Raw genomic sequence first — 19903 nt, forward strand, 5'->3', positions numbered from 1 at the left:
TGGGCGACTCTTCTCCTTCTTACACGACAATTAAAACTTGGGTCGCGGACTTTAAACGTGGTCGTAAAAGCACGGAAGATGCACCACGTTCAGGACGACCAAAAACCGCTACGTGCAAAGAAATTGTAGAAAAAGTCCATAAAATTGTCTTGAATGATCGCCGGTCAAAATTGGTAGAGATAGCAGAAGCTGTGGGCATTTCAACGGAGCGGGTACATTACATCCTAACTGAAGTGTTGGATATGAGAAAGTTATCTGCGCGATGGGTGCCGCGACTGCTCACACCAGAGCAAAAATTGATTAGAAAAATGATTTCTGAGGAGTGTTTGGCCCGCTTACAACACAATCCGGTGGATTTTTTACGAAGATTTATAACTGTAGATGAGACGTGGATTCACCATTATTCACCCGAAACCAAACAGCAGTCTAAACAATGGACTGCAAAGGGGGAACCCGTTCCGAAGAAAGCGAAAACAGTTCGGTCGGCCGGAAAAGTTATGGCGTCAGTATTTTGGGATGCTAAGGGTATTCTTTTCATAGATTATTTGGAAAAAGGAAAAACAATCAACGGCCCATATTATGCTTCCCTGCTGGACCAGCTGAAACAAAAAATCCAAGAAAAACGCCCGGGACTAGTCAAGAAAAAAATTTTGTTTCATCAAGATAACGCCCCCTGTCACAAGTCCGTTATTGCTATGGAAAAAATTAATGAATTGGGATTCGAATTGGTACCCCATGCGCCCTACTCGCCAGACTTGGCTCCCTCGGACTTCAGTCTATTTCCAAACTTGAAAAAATTTCACGCTGGAAAGAAATACGGATCAGACAGTGAAGTCATTGCTGCCACCAATGCTTATTTTGACGAGCTCGACGAAAAGGATTATAGAGACGGCATAAAGGGACTTGAACATCGCTGGACCAAGTGCATTCAGCTCGAGGGAGATTATGTTGAAAAATAAAAAAAAAAGTTACTTGATTTGCTTTTGTTTTCTTAGCTAGGCCGGAGACTTTGCAATTTATCCTCGTAACTATTACTGCTAATAGACCAGATATTATCTCTATTTCTAAATTAGAAAGACATGCATTTATCATAGATATTGCTGATCCAAATACACACAACATACAAGAAACGTACAATACAAAAATTTCTAAATACATGATTTTAGCTAGTGAGATAAAGAATATTTGGAATCTTGAAAAAATAAAAATTGTGCCAATAATTATTTCTGCAGTAGAAGTGGTGCCAAAAAATTTAAAGCAAAATCTTGAACGTTTAAAATTAAGTTCAAATTTAATTGTTGAAAATCAAAAATCAGTTCTTTTAAAAACATGTAATATTGTTAGAAAAGTTCTAAATAATAACGAAAGTCAGTTTAGGAATTGCAATACAAGAAACAATAATTCAATAAATAATTTATCTTGTTGCGAGACGGACGATCAGTAAGTCAGGCAAGAGTTGGGGTTTTGGGAACGTTACTTACATCATTTGTAGTTGAAACAAATTTTCAACACCATTACTTGATACCAATATTCGTAATGGTGATTTCTTGCCTGACTACGGGTTTAAACCACCGGGTCAGTGGAGTGTAAAAGCCATGAAAATTATTTGCCAAATAATTATGATCAAAGTAATTGTCTGTCAAGTTTTTCTCATACTTTTGCCGGGTCGGAATAATAATAATAATAATAATCTTTATTGTCCAACGAGATCATCAGTTACAGGACAAAAATAAATATTGTAATCTTACAAAAAATAAGAAACTGTAAATGCAGGTATTTTTACAAATAAAAATAACGAAAATTAACATAATTTAATAAAACAAACAATAGATATAGAATAAACAATAAATATACAATAGATAGACATTGAACGGATCTGAGCCAATAAGTTAGAGCAGTTGATCCTACTGCTGAGTAAATTATCTAAAAATTTGAGACAAATGTGCTCTCTTCTAATGTTAAGCGCAACTATGTTATGTCTCGCAAGCAGCTCGTCCTGGCTGGTGCCCACTTCTGGATAAATCCCGTCCAGTTTCAACGACAAATATTTCAAAAATCTGCGGTGGATTGAATCTAGGAGCATAGAGTGAGAAATATAAATTGGAAAGCATATTAGACATGCATATTCAATTTTACTTAAGACAAAAGCATAATAGAAAATTTTCAATAGCGCATCAGAAAAATATTTATCCATACGCATAACAAAACCTAGTGACTTGAAAGCGGAATTACGAACATTTCTGACATGGATAAGGAATGTCATAGCTGAGTCAAAAGTTAACCGAGATCTTTAATGGCATCCTTTCCTCCAAGGACACATTTGTTAATAGAATATGAAGATGGAAAGGGAGAACGACATCGAGAGAAAGAGACTGCAACATTTACTAATATTTAAATGTAATCTATATTTGTTACACCAGTCTGCAATTTTACTAAAGTTCAGTTGTAAGAAGTCTGCATCATTTTGATTTGTAATAGAATAAAATATTTTTAAATCATCCGCATACGCAAGAACAGGACAGGATAAAGACAATAACAAATCGTTAATAAACAGAATAAATAAGAGAGGCCCCAAATTTGATCCTTGAGGGACTCCAGATTTCACACAGTAATTGAAAGAAGAAAAACCATTAAAGGATACATAAGAGAGGGAAAAAGAAGAAAAGCCGAAGAAAGTTAACTTATGAACCAGGATATGACTAAATGAATCAAAGGCTTTAGATAACATTACAATAAATCCATTGACTAGTTTTACGTGTATTCGGAAAAATATTAAAAATTAATCATGTACTGCATAAATATTAGAGACAAAAAAATTCCACTAATTGCTTGTTTCGAACTAGGGCTCAAGCTTGCTGATGATCCACTCCACATATTTGGAAACCATGGTGTAAACACCTGGTTTACCCTCCATTCCACATGGTGTTGGCCCATAAGACACTATCCCAACAGCATACCAATGAACGTCGCCTTCTTTATCCACGCTAGCACCCATCAAAGGTCCTCCACTGTCACCCCGACAAGAATCTTTCCCTTTTTCCCCACCTGCACAGATCTGTCCAGCACCCAAACTAATATTGTATTCTTGATACACAGAAATGCATTCGGAAGTATTTGTTACTGGTAACTAAACATTACAACTAAGTAAATTTGTTTTTAAAATACAATAACTACATACTTGAACCTTCAGTTTTACATTGCTTTCTGAACCATTTTCTGTAACGCCCCAACCAACAACAGTGAGCTTGCGCCCAATGTACGACTTGTTGAGTTCTTCGGGAGTGGTTGGGAGACAAATAGGTTTGATGAAATCTACAAACGGGGATAATTTGAATTTTTATAACCCAATTAGGTATGTACCGGTAAAATTAACGGATGCTTTCAGCCTCAAGAGTGCTATATCATCATATTGGTTAATATTGTTAGGGTTAAAATTTTCGTATGCTATTGCTTCTTCCACGTCTACAGTAACAGGCGGTGAAGCACAAACCTCACTAATACCAAAACCGAGACAATCAGGGTTGGTTTTGGTGTTGTACTCTCCTAACCGAACGGATATTCTGTTGTGGTAACTCGGAAAATCAGAAACAGACACATTTTGTTAATTTCTTACCTACAATTTTGCATTTGACATAACTCTCCTTTTCACACAGTGCGCCGCAGTCAAAACGTATTTCTCACTGATCAAGACTCCACCGCAGAGTAATTTTCGCTTACCATTTGCTACCAAAATTAAAGTGTAAAAATTATAAATCTTTATTGGCAAATTTATTACGTTTTTGATACTCTAGTAACGCCATCCAAGGAAACTCGTCTAGTTCTGTTTGCATTCCCCCGAAAATCCTGCTCGCTGTAAAAATACCACACTGATCTTTATCAGGAAGCAAGGGTTTTTTCGGTACAATAAATGTGTTACTTGGACAACACATCTTTGGCCATAGCCCTTCGTAACCACATATTGAATTTATGAGATATTTGTTGTCTTCTTGTGACATGGGTCGACGCTCCAAGATGCTGCGTAAGGGTTGGCAGTGATTTAGCGATCTGCAGTCACCCTGTTCACCCTTTGGTGTAGTACACGCTATTACTAAATAAAAAACCGAGAATTAGACAAAAGACAAGCGTAAAAATGTTCTATGTTAGATCTAGAAACTGTTTAACAATTTAGAACGTTTGTAGATGTGTTGGAGTTTGTGTGCGCTCATACCATAACATAAAGCGAAAACTAACTGCATAATTTAGGGTTTCTGGTTTCTCGACTTGTATACAAATACGCGTGTTACTTTTATTACGTAATAAAACTCTTCAAATACTACAACTTATCTACATAACATTTTGTTAAACTATTTATTATTTTTATTGTTTTTCTCCTTTCTTCTGTGCAAACAAGTTTAATAATATACAGTATGAGTTATTCAAAATTTGTTTTTCAAATGGCACCCTACCACCTCAATTTTTTTGGTAAAAGAATATGGTCTAAAAATAACTTCTACTTTAATAAAATTAATTTTAAGCCAGTGGTTTTTCTTTAATAAATAATTAAAGTTGCGTTCCGAGCTCATTACGAAGGTTTTTTTGAACTTGGCCGAAGTGATCGTTTTCATAGATGTTTATATTTGCGAAAAATTTAACGAATCAAATTAGTAGATTAAAAACATCCGTAGATACAAACAGCCACTTCGGCTAAATTCGAAATATCTTCGTAATGAGTTCGGGCCGCAATTTTAAAAATTCATTTAAGAAAAACCGCTGACCCAAAATAAATTTTATTAATGTAAAAGTTATTTTTAGCCCATAATCTTTTACTAAGAAAAAACGTTGTAGTAGGGTGCCATTTGAAAAAAAAATTAAAAAAAAAAACGCAAAAACTAAAAGAAATTAAAAAAAGTTTTTCTTGAAAAATCATCACATTTTTAACGTAGTTGATGATGTACTTAATTGTGTTTACGTAAGGTACATAATTTAAGCACAAAACGTTTGGTTCCATACATTTGCCCAACGCTGTATAGTTTGTTTTTTTTTTATATTCATAACTACTTTTATTGTTTTTTTAAATTGGCTGATTCTATCACAAGGAAAATAGTGCTTAATTTTTATTTTTGTACTCATAGCTTCTCTTCTACTAATTTGAAGTAAATTTGCGAAATATTTATTGAAAAATTACAAACAAAAAAAATGTTATATTTGTTAAGCTCGATTACCTGTTAAAATTACCACACGTATTTCTGATACGACTTGTATCGTGCAGTAGATAACAATTAATTTAAAATTGTCGCCTAACAGATTTATCAGCTAAGTATCAGATTTCCAAGGTGGCTAACATCTACTAACAGAGTAGGAAAAGATCTGATCTCAAGCCGTTTTTATAACGTTTTTCGGTTATATCATATTCAGTAATCACTCGGTATTCTTGAATATGTATCAAATAAATTTACCCGGTGAAATAATCCAAATGCTAGTTAATAACTATTACGTAATAATATGTGATTTGCTAGGAAGAATATTATAAATGGTAGGTAAAATAATGTAAATGTAAGTGGTGATATAAGTGGTAGGTAAAATAAAATTTGTTTACCCCCAGTGTCTGCAACAACCTATCGTTAGATAAATTTTATGGCTTCGTTAATTCTTAAGGTTGGGATGATCTTATTAGCGAAATTAGAAATTATGGAACCGATAAAATTTATGCAACAATTTACTAGAAGATAAAAAAGACCACTTATTTGCTAAAAACCTATGCTAATTATTTAAAATGATAGAGATGAACTAAAAACGAGTTTTCAGTCAAATATGCAGTTTTAATTTTTTTTTAGATGAAAGGACAGACCCAGTGTCGTTTTAGGAGGTGAGGAGTGTTTGATACATAGCGTTTTTTATTTTTCACCTAGCATTTACAATTTTTAAGCAGTAGTTTAAGTAATTGACTTTTCCAAAAAAAATAAAGAAATTTAAAAATCAAGACAGTTTTTAAAGTAGACTAATTTATTAGCCTTAACAACAACGGATAATATAAATAAATTAAGATCTAAACAACACTTCAACCGCTAACCTGTTAGTCTCTATTCTTAATAAAATATGCTTTTAAAGCCACAAATGCTGTAATAGTGTCACCTAATAATCGTTTTTTGTCTTAGTTTAAAAAGTAAGAAAACTTGTTCATATTCAATAGATTCTAGATTTCTCCACACTTTTTTGTTTCTCAAATAAGGTGTAATTACCTGGAAATTTACGCTTCGAAAAGTCTCAACCAAAAACCCTCTTATTCACAATAAATGTTAGGTAATAATTTTAAGTGTTGGTACTTACCTACAGCAACAACAGTTACGAATACATTTAAAGAAACAAAAGCTCTTAAAGATACATTATCATTGTGATTTGTATGTTTATTCATATTTTCCAAAATTCCGTCTTTGTAATTTATTGGTTAGAAAAACTAGGGTATTTTTAATTACTGCTACTTGTTCGTAATACGACATATATACTCGTAAACAAAACTGATAAATTATCCCGCACGATGATAAGATCACACAGCATGTAACACAGACTAAGATAAAGAATAAATTTTTGCTATGTGACCCAGTATCAGTTTGTTTTTTAATATTTTTCTGTTTTGGAATGCTTAAGGAGTAGCCTTGGGATTTTCACTTGCAATTCCGACTTTGGGTATTTCCAGAGACGCTTGGAAAACAAATCAACAAAGATAGTTCAAAAAACTTTATTAGCTCCGATTTTCTTAATAAAAATCACATTTACAACAATCCTCTAAATTAAGGTTTTAGCTTATTAACAATCCAGTTGACGTATTTAGAAACTTTGGTATAAACTCCTGGCCAATTTTCCATTCCACACGGCGACGGTCCAAATGAAACGACTCCTGCAGCGTACCAATGGTCGTCCTTGTTTTTGTCTCTGATAACGGTCATCAGCGGACCACCACTATCACCTCTACAAGAATCGCGCCCTTTTTCACCACCTGCACACATCTGTCCTGGGCCAAGTCTCACATTAGCGACGCGATATGTAGAGCTACACTCGGAAGTTTGTTTAACTGGAACCTAAACCGATTTGTAAAAAGTGAGCAATAAAATGAGAACAAATCACCTGGACTTTCAGTTTTATGTTGCTTTCAGACCTGTTCTCAGTTTTGCCCCAACCGGCGACAAACAGTTTTTGGCCAATGAATGACCGTCGAAGTTCTTCGTTTGAGGTTGGTAAGCAGATGGGTCGGACATAGTCTATGAAACAGTATGAAAAAAGGAAGCGAATTTTATGAAAACAAACCTGAAAATGTCACAGAGCGTTTCAGCCTCAGCAAGGCGATATCGTGATACTGGTTTACGTCATTCGGATCGTAACTTTCATGTGCTATTCTTTCAACTACAGGGACGTTGACTGGGGGTGGAGCACAGTCTTCACCAAAGCCGTTGTTGATGCAGTCTTGGTCAGTTTCAGTGTTGTATTCGCCCAAGCGGACGCTCACTCTAAAATTGTGACTTGAAGACAATTTGGTTTAATTTTTATCAACAATTACAGTTTCCACGTCTTTGGCAAGTCCTTGCCTTTGACGCAATGAGCCGCCGTTAAAATGTATTTGTTACTGATTAAAACCCCACCGCAGTAGAAACCTCGGCTACCACCAGCTAAAATATTCAAAATAAAATCAATGTATACTTCTGGAACGTACGTTTTTCGTATTCAATCAGAGCCATCCAAGGGAATTCGTCCAAGTCTGTTTTCTCCCCTCCGTAGATCCTGCTTTGTGTGTTTAGGCCGCAAACGTCGCCCCCAGGGAGCAAATTGCTAGTCACCGATTCAACATCTTAAAAATATTGTTAGAGAATTATCCTCGCTTCAATTTTCAATTACCGGTGTTTTCAGTCGGTCCTTCTACAACCGGTGGCGGATTTGTGGTAATAGTTGTCCGTCCAGAAGGACAACACACTTTGGGGTAAGTGCCGACGAAACCACATTGCGATCGGCGAAGGTAATCGGCAGTGCTGGCTGTGATGGGACGCCTTTCTAAGAGGGAGTACAGGGGTTGGCATTTGTTGATGGGCTTGCAGTCGCCCTCCTCATTATCCGGTGTTCGGCAATTCTCATCTCAAAGTAAAACCAAATTATTTTTTTCAGATTTCTAGTGAAAACGCGAGGCATCGTAAATAAGTAAACAGCAGCAACCACAATAACATTGACTCTTGGCAAGGTTATCACAATGCAAGGCCCATTACTCCAACTGCGGATTAACGCGATTTGCCGCAGTTGCATTATAATATAACTTTTAAGAATTGATTGATGGCTCGTATAATTAGACGCTTACCTGCGTTTAAAACTTGTGCTGTCACTACCAGAATAAAGAGACTCCTCACTAACATTGTAAACAAAGTTGCAATTATGAATAATATGAGTGCCTTGGGTTCTCACTGACCCATACCGATGTCGAGCGATCTTGTGTGAGTATCTCGCCTGCCTTGGAAAGTCCACCGTCTGTTCTATGAACTGGAAATACTAATGGCTTGGAAGACGTCATCAAAACTCCATCGCCCCTCTTTGCAAATTTTACACATTTTGTCATCTCTTTCTGTTTATAATTGCTAATGGAGTAAATATTGGTCATTTGTTGTTGATGGAATTTGTACGCATGAGCCGGTGCGGGATTTCCCAACAGGCAAGACAAGAAATTAACACATTCAAATTTCCCAATGCCGATATTTGATTAATTGACAAGACTTTCGAGCTGATACAGCTGTTGTCCCAACTGCTGCTACTGCATGTTTACATAACACAAATTTATGCTAAGATGTTGCCTTAATACTCGTACAAAAAACATCTTTTCGTTAATTCCAAGTTAAGAGTAATTAAGTCGGTAAGCAAGTAGTTTCAAGGCATTAATATCGCATTTTCATAACACTTTAAGTACAAATTTGTCACAAAGTGAGAATTAATGCAGTGACAACGAAAAAAAAAATATCATAACATTCTATAACGTTACCACGTGTCAAGGTTTTCAGAAAACTGTGAGAAAAGTTTTATTATCGCAGTTACATCTACCATTTTCATGGTTTAAAACCGATCTGTTGTGCAAACAGTCATGAAGATTACGAGTAGAACGCTAAAAAATGATAGGTAAGTAGGTAGTTAATTGCCTGGAAAATCGCAGCACTGAATGAGTAGATTTTAATTAGGTATCACTTGTTTTGAAATGGTAATTTAATTGCCCAAAAATTAATGGTAACTACAAATAATAAAATGACGAATGAATAAAAGGAAAATAATGCAACAAAGAAAAAGTATCAAGAGTTTTATTTTTATTTGTTTCAATTATTGCGACTTTGTCACCTAGAAATTATGAACCCAAAAAAACATGTAAACTATAACGGACGATAAACTTACAACATTCTGTTCAATTTTTATCTTTAAGTACGTATTTATTATTTTAATATTGTAAAATATTGATTAATAGTATATTAAAAAACAAGTTTCATAAGACCAGTTTTAAAGAACGAATTCAGTTTAAAAAAAAGTGGCGTTAGCCCCGAGTTTTTTGAAATAATGAGTGTTTTATGGTCTTATGAAACGAGTTTTTTATATTATTTATCCTCTTTTTGCCGTGTTTAAACAGAAATTATTATTTTAGTCGATTTAGGGATTCTTGTAACGGTGGTGATACCTCAATTTTGAAAGTAAAAAATGTAGAACCAACTTTTAAAAAAACTTTTAAATGACGACAGTAAAATTTGTTTAAGAAAACCTAAACGCTCTTCATTTTCTTATAATTAAACTGAAAGTGGCTGTTCGACATAGTACTATAAACACAAATTCATTGGTATCCCAATTCTTCCTTTCTTACCAATCACATTCAGAAAATTTTTCTTGCTTATCGACGTATAAACCTGTATCTATTTTTTCACATCCATCTGTTTCTATAACACATTTTTTTCGAATAACATGACAGTTTGCTATTCGACGTATAAACCCAAAGTTTATTGCATCTCTGATGAGAACTAATTTAGCATGTGTTGAGTTTCGGATAAAACGGAGGTTGAAAATCAGTGGCTTGGTAAGTGGAAGCCGGAGGATTATTTAGTCTATACTCGTACTATGAAAATACGATATTTTCAAAAGAATGCTTAAATCTTATGGTTTTCGGTTAGAGTAAGATGATTTCAGCCTTTCCAAAGCATTTTTTTTGTTTTTAAACAAAGAGTTGTTTGAAATGACGTATTTACAATTAAAACAGTGCATAGCTCAGCATAAGTCACAATTTTCAGCCAAGATAGGATAATTTCTAAAGCATTTTTTACGTTCCAAATCATACATTTTTAACAAAACTAAACAAGTCAACAAGCAATTTAGTCATTATCTTAGCCAGGAATCGCCGAAAGAAAATTATTTGAAAAAACCGAGAAAAAAACTAGGAAAAAATCATCGTTTTCTGTCCAAATAAAGCAATTTGATCAGTTTCAAAGCATGTGTGAGGGTTTCTTTAGCAAGGAATTGGTACAATTTTTACAAAATTCATTTAATAAATTGTTCATTATTTTCGGCCAAAAACGTTGGAAATTGTCGTTTGTAAGAATAATTTTTTGTAATTTTTTGAGTTTTGTTCCTAGGGCGTGGCAACCTTATCGCGCACCCAAAAAAATCGCGATTCTAATGAAATAAAAATCCTGAAATTTTTTACACCAGCCTGTAGAATGATAAGGACCGTTTTTGGTTTTTATAAAATTTTTTGTTAATAAATAAAGTCGTAGCAGTTTTATAAGTTTTTGGGCACTGACTGTTAATTTAAATACAAAGTTTTTAGACTAAGTGAATCCTTGCCTGCTAGCTCATCAAACACTGGTATCAGAATTATAAATTTTTACTTGGTTACTTAAATAATCGTTCTTTTGTATTTAAACGCGAAACAGACGCATGATTTATTAGACGTTAGTATAATTTGCCAACAAAGAGATCACTTACCAGTAGCCGACCTTTTTGAAGTCCCTTATTTACAGTCTTACAATAAAATTGACAAAAACTGATGCCTGCACTGAAATATCCCAACAAACCTTTTACAATCTTACCCCAATTACAGTTCACATTGTCACCAAATTTACGACGTCACAAGTAGCAACTCATAAATAAAAATAATTTTTAAACTTAAAATGTAAAATTGCGTTTAATTCAACATCTGACAGTTTCCTGAAGTGAATACGCGTAGTTTTTTATAAAATTCAGAATTTGACTTTTTGCTCAAAAATTACTTTTTTGATAATAATTATAAATTATTATCTTTATCCGTAAGTGAAAAATTACCAAAAAATTAGACCTTTTGAACATACAGTCAGACGTGTAGAATGCAAAAAAAAGATTCTATTATCAAGCTCTATCGAGCGATTTATACCTACACTAAAAAAGGATCCAAAAAAGTGGCTAAGCCCTATTTTACCAAAACCGATAAATGGAAAAGTTGTGGTGTCAGATGGAAAAACTTGGTTTCTGAATGTAGGAAAACCCAGGGGGTTACATACACGATTTTTGTAAAGACATGTTTAAATCAATGCTCCTTGCTATTTTAACTGACATCTATAAAATTAAGCCCTTATTTCGATCAAAAAGAAAAATAAAAAACGACCACACACAGCCCATTTGACTTCAATGATTTTGGAAAAAGACTTCTCCATATTCCTTTTATAGCGCTACTATGTCACCTTGTAAATATAATTTTTTTTACCCACTTAGGTCCGATTTCTGGCACGATTAAACTTCAGTTAAATATTAAAACTCGTTAGTTGGTGAGAGTATAAGGTAGTGCGTATCTGATTTGCGTTGCGTTGTTAACTGAGGTTTAAATTTATCTCTCCGTTAAATATGTTTCCAGAAACTGGGCCCTAAAAAGGCATTGGAAAACGTTAGAGTCCAGAATGACGAATTGTGAACTTCACAATTTTACGCACAACTGGCTTAGGCACTCGGCCAGAAATCTTCTGTAAAGAAGGTATTATAAAACTACCAAAGGAATAGCGTATGTGCAAAGAGGTAAAGGAAGAGGTAGTTTAAAAAGTTTTGTAAAAATTTTGTTTCAATAAAAAGTTATAAACTAATTCCGGTTGAACTCCCCTCGCATATGGAAGTCCTGGTTAAACCGTTAATTAATCATTTCATTAAATAATTAAACGTACTTTATTTTTGAATTATTTAACATCATCAAAAGAAAACGTTTCTTACTTCCTGTACTTAGGAAGAAAAATATGTTTTGTAGCATGTGATCGTTATTACCGCAATCTCAGTCAAGAATCGTAAATTTCAGTTTTATCAAGAAATTCCTTTATTCACGTATTAAAGAATACAGTGGAGTGGGTACAAATCGCCTAATCAAGGTTCGATATTATCTAAAATCCATTTTACATAACGCGCCACATTTGTGTAAATGGCTGGAACGTTACTTCCACAATTTGTGCTTCCAAAAGAAACAACTCCAATTAAGAAGTAGCGCGGTGGACCGTCCACAGCTTCGGGTTTCATTAGGGGACCACCTGAATCTCCTCCACAGGAATCATAACCGATCTGACCCCCAGCACAGAATTGGTTCTCGCTAACTGTTGCAAAATGACCAACGGATTGTTCACACATTTCGGGCTTAATAATGGGAACACGAACGTGCAGCAACACAGCACTGGATGCACCAGTTTCCACATCGTTTACACCCCATCCGGCCACTTCCATAGTGGTGCCCTCGTAGTCTTTGTTCAGAAGGGGGCCTTGCGGCAAGCAAATAGGCAACACATAACCTGAAGAAGAATATTTTTACAATTTAATAGCTTGACTATCTGTCTCACACTGGAGTAAAAAAATTTGAAAAAAAACTGATCTTTTTCCTAAAAACGTATTAAAAATGCTACTCGTGTTTGCAGTTTAATAAAAATTATCGTTCTCTATTTTATGTAGTTAATAAATTTAAATACTACCTATGATACCACTTAATAGGAATAATAGGTAATAAAGTGTTATCGCACTTTACAAGTCTTTCGCCTACGTTTAGTTGATCTAAATCGAAACAGCAAATTTTTCACATTTCTTTTTAATTTTACTTATCTTTAATAAAGAAGCACAATTGAATTCAATAAACATATGTAATATTCAACTATTACAAACAATAAAATGGTAATAAAAACAATTAAAACACTCATTTCTACGTTTTGCTTTTGTTACAACAATAAACATTTTACGACCATATCAAGTGTTAAAACAAACATTCATTACATAGTTAACAGTCATGTAGCAATAAATATTATCAGCTATTTGCGCCAAATTTTGCATATTACGATTCAAATTTTTTAAATTAGGCGTAAGATACTGACGTAAAACCGTGGAGGTTCATCGAATGTTTGAAAAAGTTAGATGTTTTGAAAGTTATCTTGTTTTATAATACGCCTTATTCTGTAAATTTTCAACTTTTATTTAACTTGCTTTGTTGTCTGTTTTCCGCGTCAATAATTTGAGAAGGTTTTTCTTATCCGAAAGAGCTGTAGTTCTGCATACACACATAATAATCTCTGTGACAATGCACTTAGTTAATTGCACCCTAACGAGGTTGGTTGGGATTACAATTTTACCGGATGGGACACTGCACGATTTTTTCTAGTTTTTACGAACAATATCAATAGAACTGAATTTTTCTTTACAGGAACTTAGTACCAGTCTAACTACAATATACAATTGGAACCAAATTTTTAAAGTTTGAAGTACGAGCAGGAAAAAAAAATACAAATTGATGACGGACGGGACACAAAAAAGATATCACATTTTTACGGTTGAATAATCGTTATAAAATTTTGTTAATTTAAAAAGCACTAATTCTATAAACTATTTTTGAAGTAAAAGGTAAAACCTGTTGAAACTTTTGAAACCACAAAACAGAAGAATAAGGAAAAAGGCAACGACTTCTGATTAATTTACGTTTTGTTTTACATGACAGATAAGTCAAAAAATTTTGTGTGTGAAGATAACTCTAAAAAATTATTCAAGCAGATTTTATTATTATTATTAAAGATTTTAATATTAAAATTAGACAGTAGAAATTTGTTTAACAACGTAAGGAGTAAGAACAACATTTTATGTTTGCAGTAACAGATGGGACATCAAAAGTTAAAAAGATAAAAAAGTATATCTTTTCTTAAAAATCTTTTGTCGTAAAATTCATTAGACAACAGTATCGTCTACTTTAAAGCAAACTCAACATTACTAAAATAATTTTTAAACTTCGATGTCATGGAATGGCTGAGAGATCAAATCTAATATTTCTAATAGAAAGATAATCAAAAATGGCATTAAAACGTAGCGAAATAAATAAAAGCGTTCTTTATTTTTTGTCATAATACGGGAGCAGGCATCACGAAAGTCGCTTATTTAAGAAGTTGGTCCGGACTCGATTGCACACGATTGCTGAAAACTGATTATTATGTAGAATTTCGTGCTGAATTCGAATCTGAAGATCACTTTTTGATTTGGAATTGCCTTCATCATGAAAAACACGTTTTTCTGAAAATTTTTGAAGAACTAACTAAAATTGCGCAAATTTTGTGTTTACATCATCATATTTGCCTTTTGAATAAAGCTACAAAATTCACTTTTTTATACTAGATTTCCCTGTATATGTAGATTCTAACGTATATAAACAAATTTTAGATTTTACAAAAGAAAAGTAAGAAAATTACAATTTTCTTGTAACATGTCATATTTGTGTTGTAGAATTTTCGAGATGCGAGAATTTTTTTTAAAATAGACTCCTATAGGTATAAGCAAGATGAAAGGATGCTAATATTTTAAATAAGTTTTTGGTGCAAGAATCATTTCAATATCTGTAATACTCACCAAGTTATTGCAATTTAAAGTTACTGCAATATGCGCGCGAGGTGGAGATCGCGGTATATTTATTTCCTTTTGTAGTGATTACAGGCCCACTGGACCAAGTTTTTGATTAATTTTTTTCAATTACAAACATTTCCAAGTTTACAAAAAGATAAACGAAAAATAATTAATAATTTTCACATCAAAAAACAGTTTATTTACTAACTAAATCTCTTCAAATTAGTTAAAATCACACACTTTCGTCATTTCTTTTTTGACCTTTTAAGTCCAGCAGCTAACCAATTTAAAGATGTTGTATCTATAAAACGAAGCCCTGCAATTGCTTTCTTTTTCTGATTAATAAAACAGTCATTGCATGATGTTAACTTGAAAATTCTTTAATAATATCCTTTGTATCGTAATTCATGTATTCACAAAAGTGATCGAACGAAGAAACCTTATTACTCATTATTTAAAAAGCACTTACGTGGTTTAAGTCATTTTTGAGTAATTTCGTTTATTTTTGAGTTATAAAGTCACATATTTAAAAAAAAACGACCAAAAAGATAAGAAAGTGATAAATTAGAAAATTTTAACCAATTTCAAGAGATTTAGTTAATAAATACACTGTTTTGACGCGAAAAGTTATTGATAATTTAATTATTTACCGTTTTTTTGGCCTTTGAAATGTTTGTATATGAAAAAAGGATAAAATAAAAACTTGCGAGCTTGGTCCAGTGGTCCTGTAGTCATTACAAAGGGGGAGATATGCCGCGATCTCCACCTCGTAGCAACTTTAAATTGCAATAACTTGGTGAGAATTACAGATATCAAAAATAGGTCCTAACGCGGGTTCTTTTTAAAAATACTTACAATGAATGATTTTTTACGTTCGTATCGCATTTTAATTTGTCAGTTTGTAAGACCCTCTAATCATTGTCTAATTAATAATCAGATTTTTTATATATTTATAAAAGAATGATTAATGAAGCTCTAGTTTTAATTAATAATAATGAGTATTCATCAGAGTTTTTGTGAAAAAGGTGTTTGTTTGCTTACGTACGTTACGTGCGAGTGTTGTAAAAAAATAAATTTTCATTCAATTTGTCTTTGTGATTAATCATTGATATATGTTCAAAATTTTAACTAATTTCAAGATATAATTGATATATTTTGGTGAAATTTTATTTAGAATTTATTTAAGAACTTGTGAATTTATTCATACACTTCAAATGCCATTCCTGTTATCATAATACATTAATCCGTTTATCTGACCTACCTGATCGACGGGAACCAATTCAACTCGTCCCGAACTAACTTTTGATTTGTTTTGATTTGAGCGTTAAACTAATTATTGTTTCTAAATTTCACAAAAAAGTAATAAACAATATTTAGTATAGATAGAATACATCGTATATTTCAAAATGTAGCAATTTTTAAACGGAACTTGTTTTTTTGTTTTTAGAAATGCGTCAGTACCGATATCTTTTAATTTATTTTATTACTATTTCATTTATGTATTATGTACGTACAGAGTATTTCACACAAGTCCTACGCACAAAAAATAAACATTTTTATTAATACATTTTTGGAATCCCAAAACAGTAGTTGTCAAACTAACTCCAGTTTCATTAACAGTAAAATGCTTCTTTTCAGAAACAATTTTTATGTGTTCTACCAAGAGGCAGAATAAATATGATTCTAATCAATGTAACTCAATCGCTGACTAACTAAAAACGTTGCATTTATTTGAAGGAGAGAACAAACTAGCAATTTTTTCAAAATTTGTACTTGAATTCGTATTGGAATATGTATTGTCGACTGCATTTTACAGGCGCAGTTACGCGAAACACCCTGTATAATAAGTTAAAATGAGTTCTAAAATCATATTTTTTCTTGTGGAGTACGGAGAAGTTTGTAAATTACTTACTGTGAATTTTAGCAGGATGATCCAGTCTAATCAAGGCGATGTCATGTCTCATTTTTGGATTCCCATAGTTTTCGTGATAAAACTGTTTTGCTGGTCTAAAATCTTGAACCGGTGGTGCACACACATTATTTTCACAGTCTACGTCAGTAATCGCATTTAATTCGCCAAGTCGTATCAAAGCTCTAAAAATTCACTTTGTTCAAACCTCGTCATGGCTAATTCAACATACAAATCTTCGTTCCTCAAATGTGCCACACAATGGGCTGCTGTAACCACATAAAAATTGCTTATAAGAGAGCCGCCACACTTGAAAACTGGTAAACTGAAACGTGGGAAATGCGGCTGATAGCCGAGACGAGCTACCCAGGGAAACTGCCCTAAAGTAGCAGATGCACCACCAATTATTCTGTCTGATAGACTTTCACCACAATGCTCGTGATCGAGTAAATGCCAATTTGGGTGGTCTTTTATATCAAAAGCTGTAACTGTAAATATTTTTTTATCGCTAGAAACTTAATTAAGCGGTTTGTTTGTACTTACGGATATTAGCAAAGTGTATAAGAAAAATTATGGCTACCCTCATTTTCGAGCACAATCACAATGTTCAAAAGACTTGTTGAGGTTACTCGATTTTAGGAACAATGTGTCAATAAAATGGTTCATAAAATTTGGCGATAACTTTTTGCGCAACCGCCACATGTAGGATTTCTTAAAACGATTCAAGAAAAAAGTAAACATGCCGTCCAATCTTTTCTTGCTTTTTATTTCTATTTTTAATTAATTTAGCGTAAAAGGATAAGTGTCAAAATCACTGTTTTTCACCTAAAGCACGAACCGATATCTTAACTTTGGGAAAATCTAGTAAATTTAATTATGATAGTTTGTACTACTAGGACAATACATGTGTATGTGAAAGAAACCATAGGTACCTATTTTTTTAATGGAAACAAAAAACATTTTTCTGAACTTCCGGTCAATTCTAGATAGTCATTAAAAAAACCTTTTCGCTCGCAAGAAGCCACTGAATTACCAATTCCTAAAAACATTTTTAAGCTTTTTTTAAATTTCTAATAGTTCTTGGTCTACTGAGAAAAATCAGACATTTATTTAAAAGGATTTTTTTTCGAGAAATGTTTGAGTTGGTTGTTTGAATGTAATTAATTCACAGCTTTCCAATTACAATTAAAGTGCAGTTTGTCAGATTTTGTTCAAACACCTTTATGATGACTTATTGTTAATGAATTAATGAGGCAAATCTTCGGGGCCTTTAATTTCTGAGGGACGATATGTTTACCGTTACACATAATTTTGCTTGCTTTATATGGAAAATTTTTAATGTGCTAAAATTATTAGCTATTATGTTTTTATACAGACTGTTCGCGAAGTTGAGGCGTATCTTTTAAGAGGTGCTAGCATGTATTGTTCTTAAGAGTTTAAGCCTAAAACACTTTAGTAAAATGTAGATGATAACGAAGGTACAATAACTTCTTTTTGAAATTTTGTTCAGATCAAAAAAATCAAAGGACCAATGGCGTAATGAACAAAAACTGTTCTAGTTAGTCGCAGAGGCTCTCTATTACTATGATAATGATAACAGACTTACTTACAGATTTTATGCAATTGAATGGGTAATGATATGAAAATGCAGCTGCGGCATTCAAAAAGTACTTATTGTATGAAAAAATAGTGATAAATGGAACATTATTAACAGTCTGGTATCCACAATAATGGGGTATATTATTTTGAAATGCTCATCTCAAAACGGCAGTTAGTTCAAAATTTTAGAAAAACTAAAAATTATCTCCGTTAATAAAAACATTTTATTTAGACAATTTAAACTAAAACTCTTAAAAATAATGCACAATATCTCGTGTTAAAAGAAACGCCTCAACTTCGCGAACAGTCTGTATGTTTTAGGTAATTTTTTGTGTATAAACAAAAATACCATCGATATTTTCGTGGTAGACAACAGTTTTTGACACGTACTACAACTTAACATGTCCTAGAGAGTTTTATAACTCAAATATAACATCTAGTATTAGGGGAGCAATAAGTAATGGCGCTCATCTATAAATTCACTTTGATATTTTGAGAAAAATAGCAGGATTCTAGGGTTCTGTATTCACCAATTGATTGCCTGAAATGTATGAATTCTATGTAAACATTCCTCAGAATAAGAAGACTCATGTAAAGAGAAAGATTATACAATAACATTTTTTTAATTAAAAAAAATGTAAAATGTCTCCACAAACTTCAAAAAAATATTTGGTGAAGTAATAGCAATACCTAGTTTACTATTGCTATTTTTCACCAAATATTTGTATACGCACAAGTCCAAATCAAAATCTAAAACTTGATTTTTTTGTCGGAAATGTTTTGTATATTGGTTTCCAGAATTTACCAATTTACAGATTTTCAGATAGATAGAAACATATCGTAGATTCTTGGTCCGTTTAGAGGTAAGAGAAACCAATTTAAATTAATTAACTCTAATAATAACATTATCAGTTTTATAGTAGGCATTAGTATAATGCACTGCTGGTGGTGATTTAGTGATTTTTCACAATGGATTTAATAAGTACCTCTAATTTAACTTTTTAACTCGTTTTTACCTAACATATAGATGTAAAATTATTAATACATACTTACTTAAATGTTAAAGTCATGCATTTCAAAGTCATGCAGAATTTTAGAATTTCTATAAAAACATCGGGGTTGTATTGGATGCTAATGGTACCATTAGTGCCAAGAAAATTTTCATGTTAGAAGAGGAGGTAGGAAAAGTGGTTGTTTATACTATACTAAAGGTTTGAAACATTCAAGCAGAATATATCGAGGAATAACACGTAGAAGCCGTGTAGTTTCTTAACTTCCACTCCATATACCTAGTGTAAATTTCTAAAATTTGCCGGTATAGGAGATCGCTTTTTAAACGGGCAAAATAGTTCAAAGTGCGACTTACATTAGCGAATTACACCCAAATTACTCTAAGATATGGACGCATTATGAACGAATGTCTTTTTGTTGTTCTTAATGAAACAGAAAAAATGAGATTTTGTTAAAAATGTTCTCAAGATATTGATTTTCGTAAATTTTATGTGTACTTCTGCCAACAGACATTTTTAAAAATATTTAAATCAT

At 32.8% G+C, this 19903-nt stretch overlaps 2 protein-coding genes across 2 annotated transcripts; both read right to left on the reverse strand.

Annotated features, from left to right (window-relative positions):
* Positions 1–2737: 2737 nt before the first annotated feature.
* Positions 2738–8562, reverse strand: LOC661375 (serine protease P136). The gene is made up of 12 exons (XM_064355966.1): positions 8318–8562; positions 7867–8100; positions 7685–7819; positions 7532–7640; positions 7282–7481; positions 7102–7235; positions 6773–7055; positions 3776–4087; positions 3618–3723; positions 3361–3560; positions 3179–3312; positions 2738–3127 (listed from the first exon to the last, which is right to left on the reverse strand). Exons 1-12 carry the CDS (start codon positions 8370–8372, stop codon positions 2840–2842), a joined length of 2190 nt encoding a protein of 729 aa, XP_064212036.1. The 5' UTR covers positions 8373–8562; the 3' UTR covers positions 2738–2839.
* A 3724-nt stretch (positions 8563–12286) lies between these two features.
* On the reverse strand, positions 12287–17463 carry LOC103313129 (spaetzle-processing enzyme). The gene is made up of 4 exons (XM_008195573.3): positions 17303–17463; positions 16992–17247; positions 16763–16944; positions 12287–12773 (listed from the first exon to the last, which is right to left on the reverse strand). The coding sequence occupies exons 1-4, from the start codon at positions 17343–17345 to the stop codon at positions 12358–12360; spliced, it is 897 nt and encodes a 298-aa protein (XP_008193795.1). The 5' UTR covers positions 17346–17463; the 3' UTR covers positions 12287–12357.
* Between the last annotated feature and the right edge of the window lie 2440 nt (positions 17464–19903).

Source organism: Tribolium castaneum, chromosome 3 (genome assembly GCF_031307605.1).
Source record: "Tribolium castaneum strain GA2 chromosome 3, icTriCast1.1, whole genome shotgun sequence".
NCBI classification, from domain to species: Eukaryota; Metazoa; Arthropoda; class Insecta; order Coleoptera; family Tenebrionidae; genus Tribolium; species Tribolium castaneum.

What these genes read in the sequence shown, in the direction of transcription:
- LOC661375 (XM_064355966.1), bottom strand. Translation starts at nt 8,372, where the DNA reads ATGTTAGTGAGGAGTCTCTTTATTCTGGTAGTGACAGCACAAGTTTTA. An exon ending in AGGACCGACTGAAAACACCG is followed by an intron (nt 7,820 to 7,866) that starts GTAATTGAAAAT and finishes AATATTTTTAAG; the next exon opens with ATGTTGAATCGGTGACTAGC. An exon ending in TCTGATTGAATACGAAAAAC is followed by an intron (nt 7,641 to 7,684) that starts GTACGTTCCAGA and finishes TGAATATTTTAG; the next exon opens with CTGGTGGTAGCCGAGGTTTC.
- LOC103313129 (XM_008195573.3), bottom strand. Translation starts at nt 17,345, where the DNA reads ATGAGGGTAGCCATAATTTTTCTTATACACTTTGCTAATATCC. An exon ending in TATACACTTTGCTAATATCC is followed by an intron (nt 17,248 to 17,302) that starts GTAAGTACAAAC and finishes AAATATTTACAG; the next exon opens with TTACAGCTTTTGATATAAAA. An exon ending in CATTTGAGGAACGAAGATTT is followed by an intron (nt 16,945 to 16,991) that starts GTATGTTGAATT and finishes GTGAATTTTTAG; the next exon opens with AGCTTTGATACGACTTGGCG.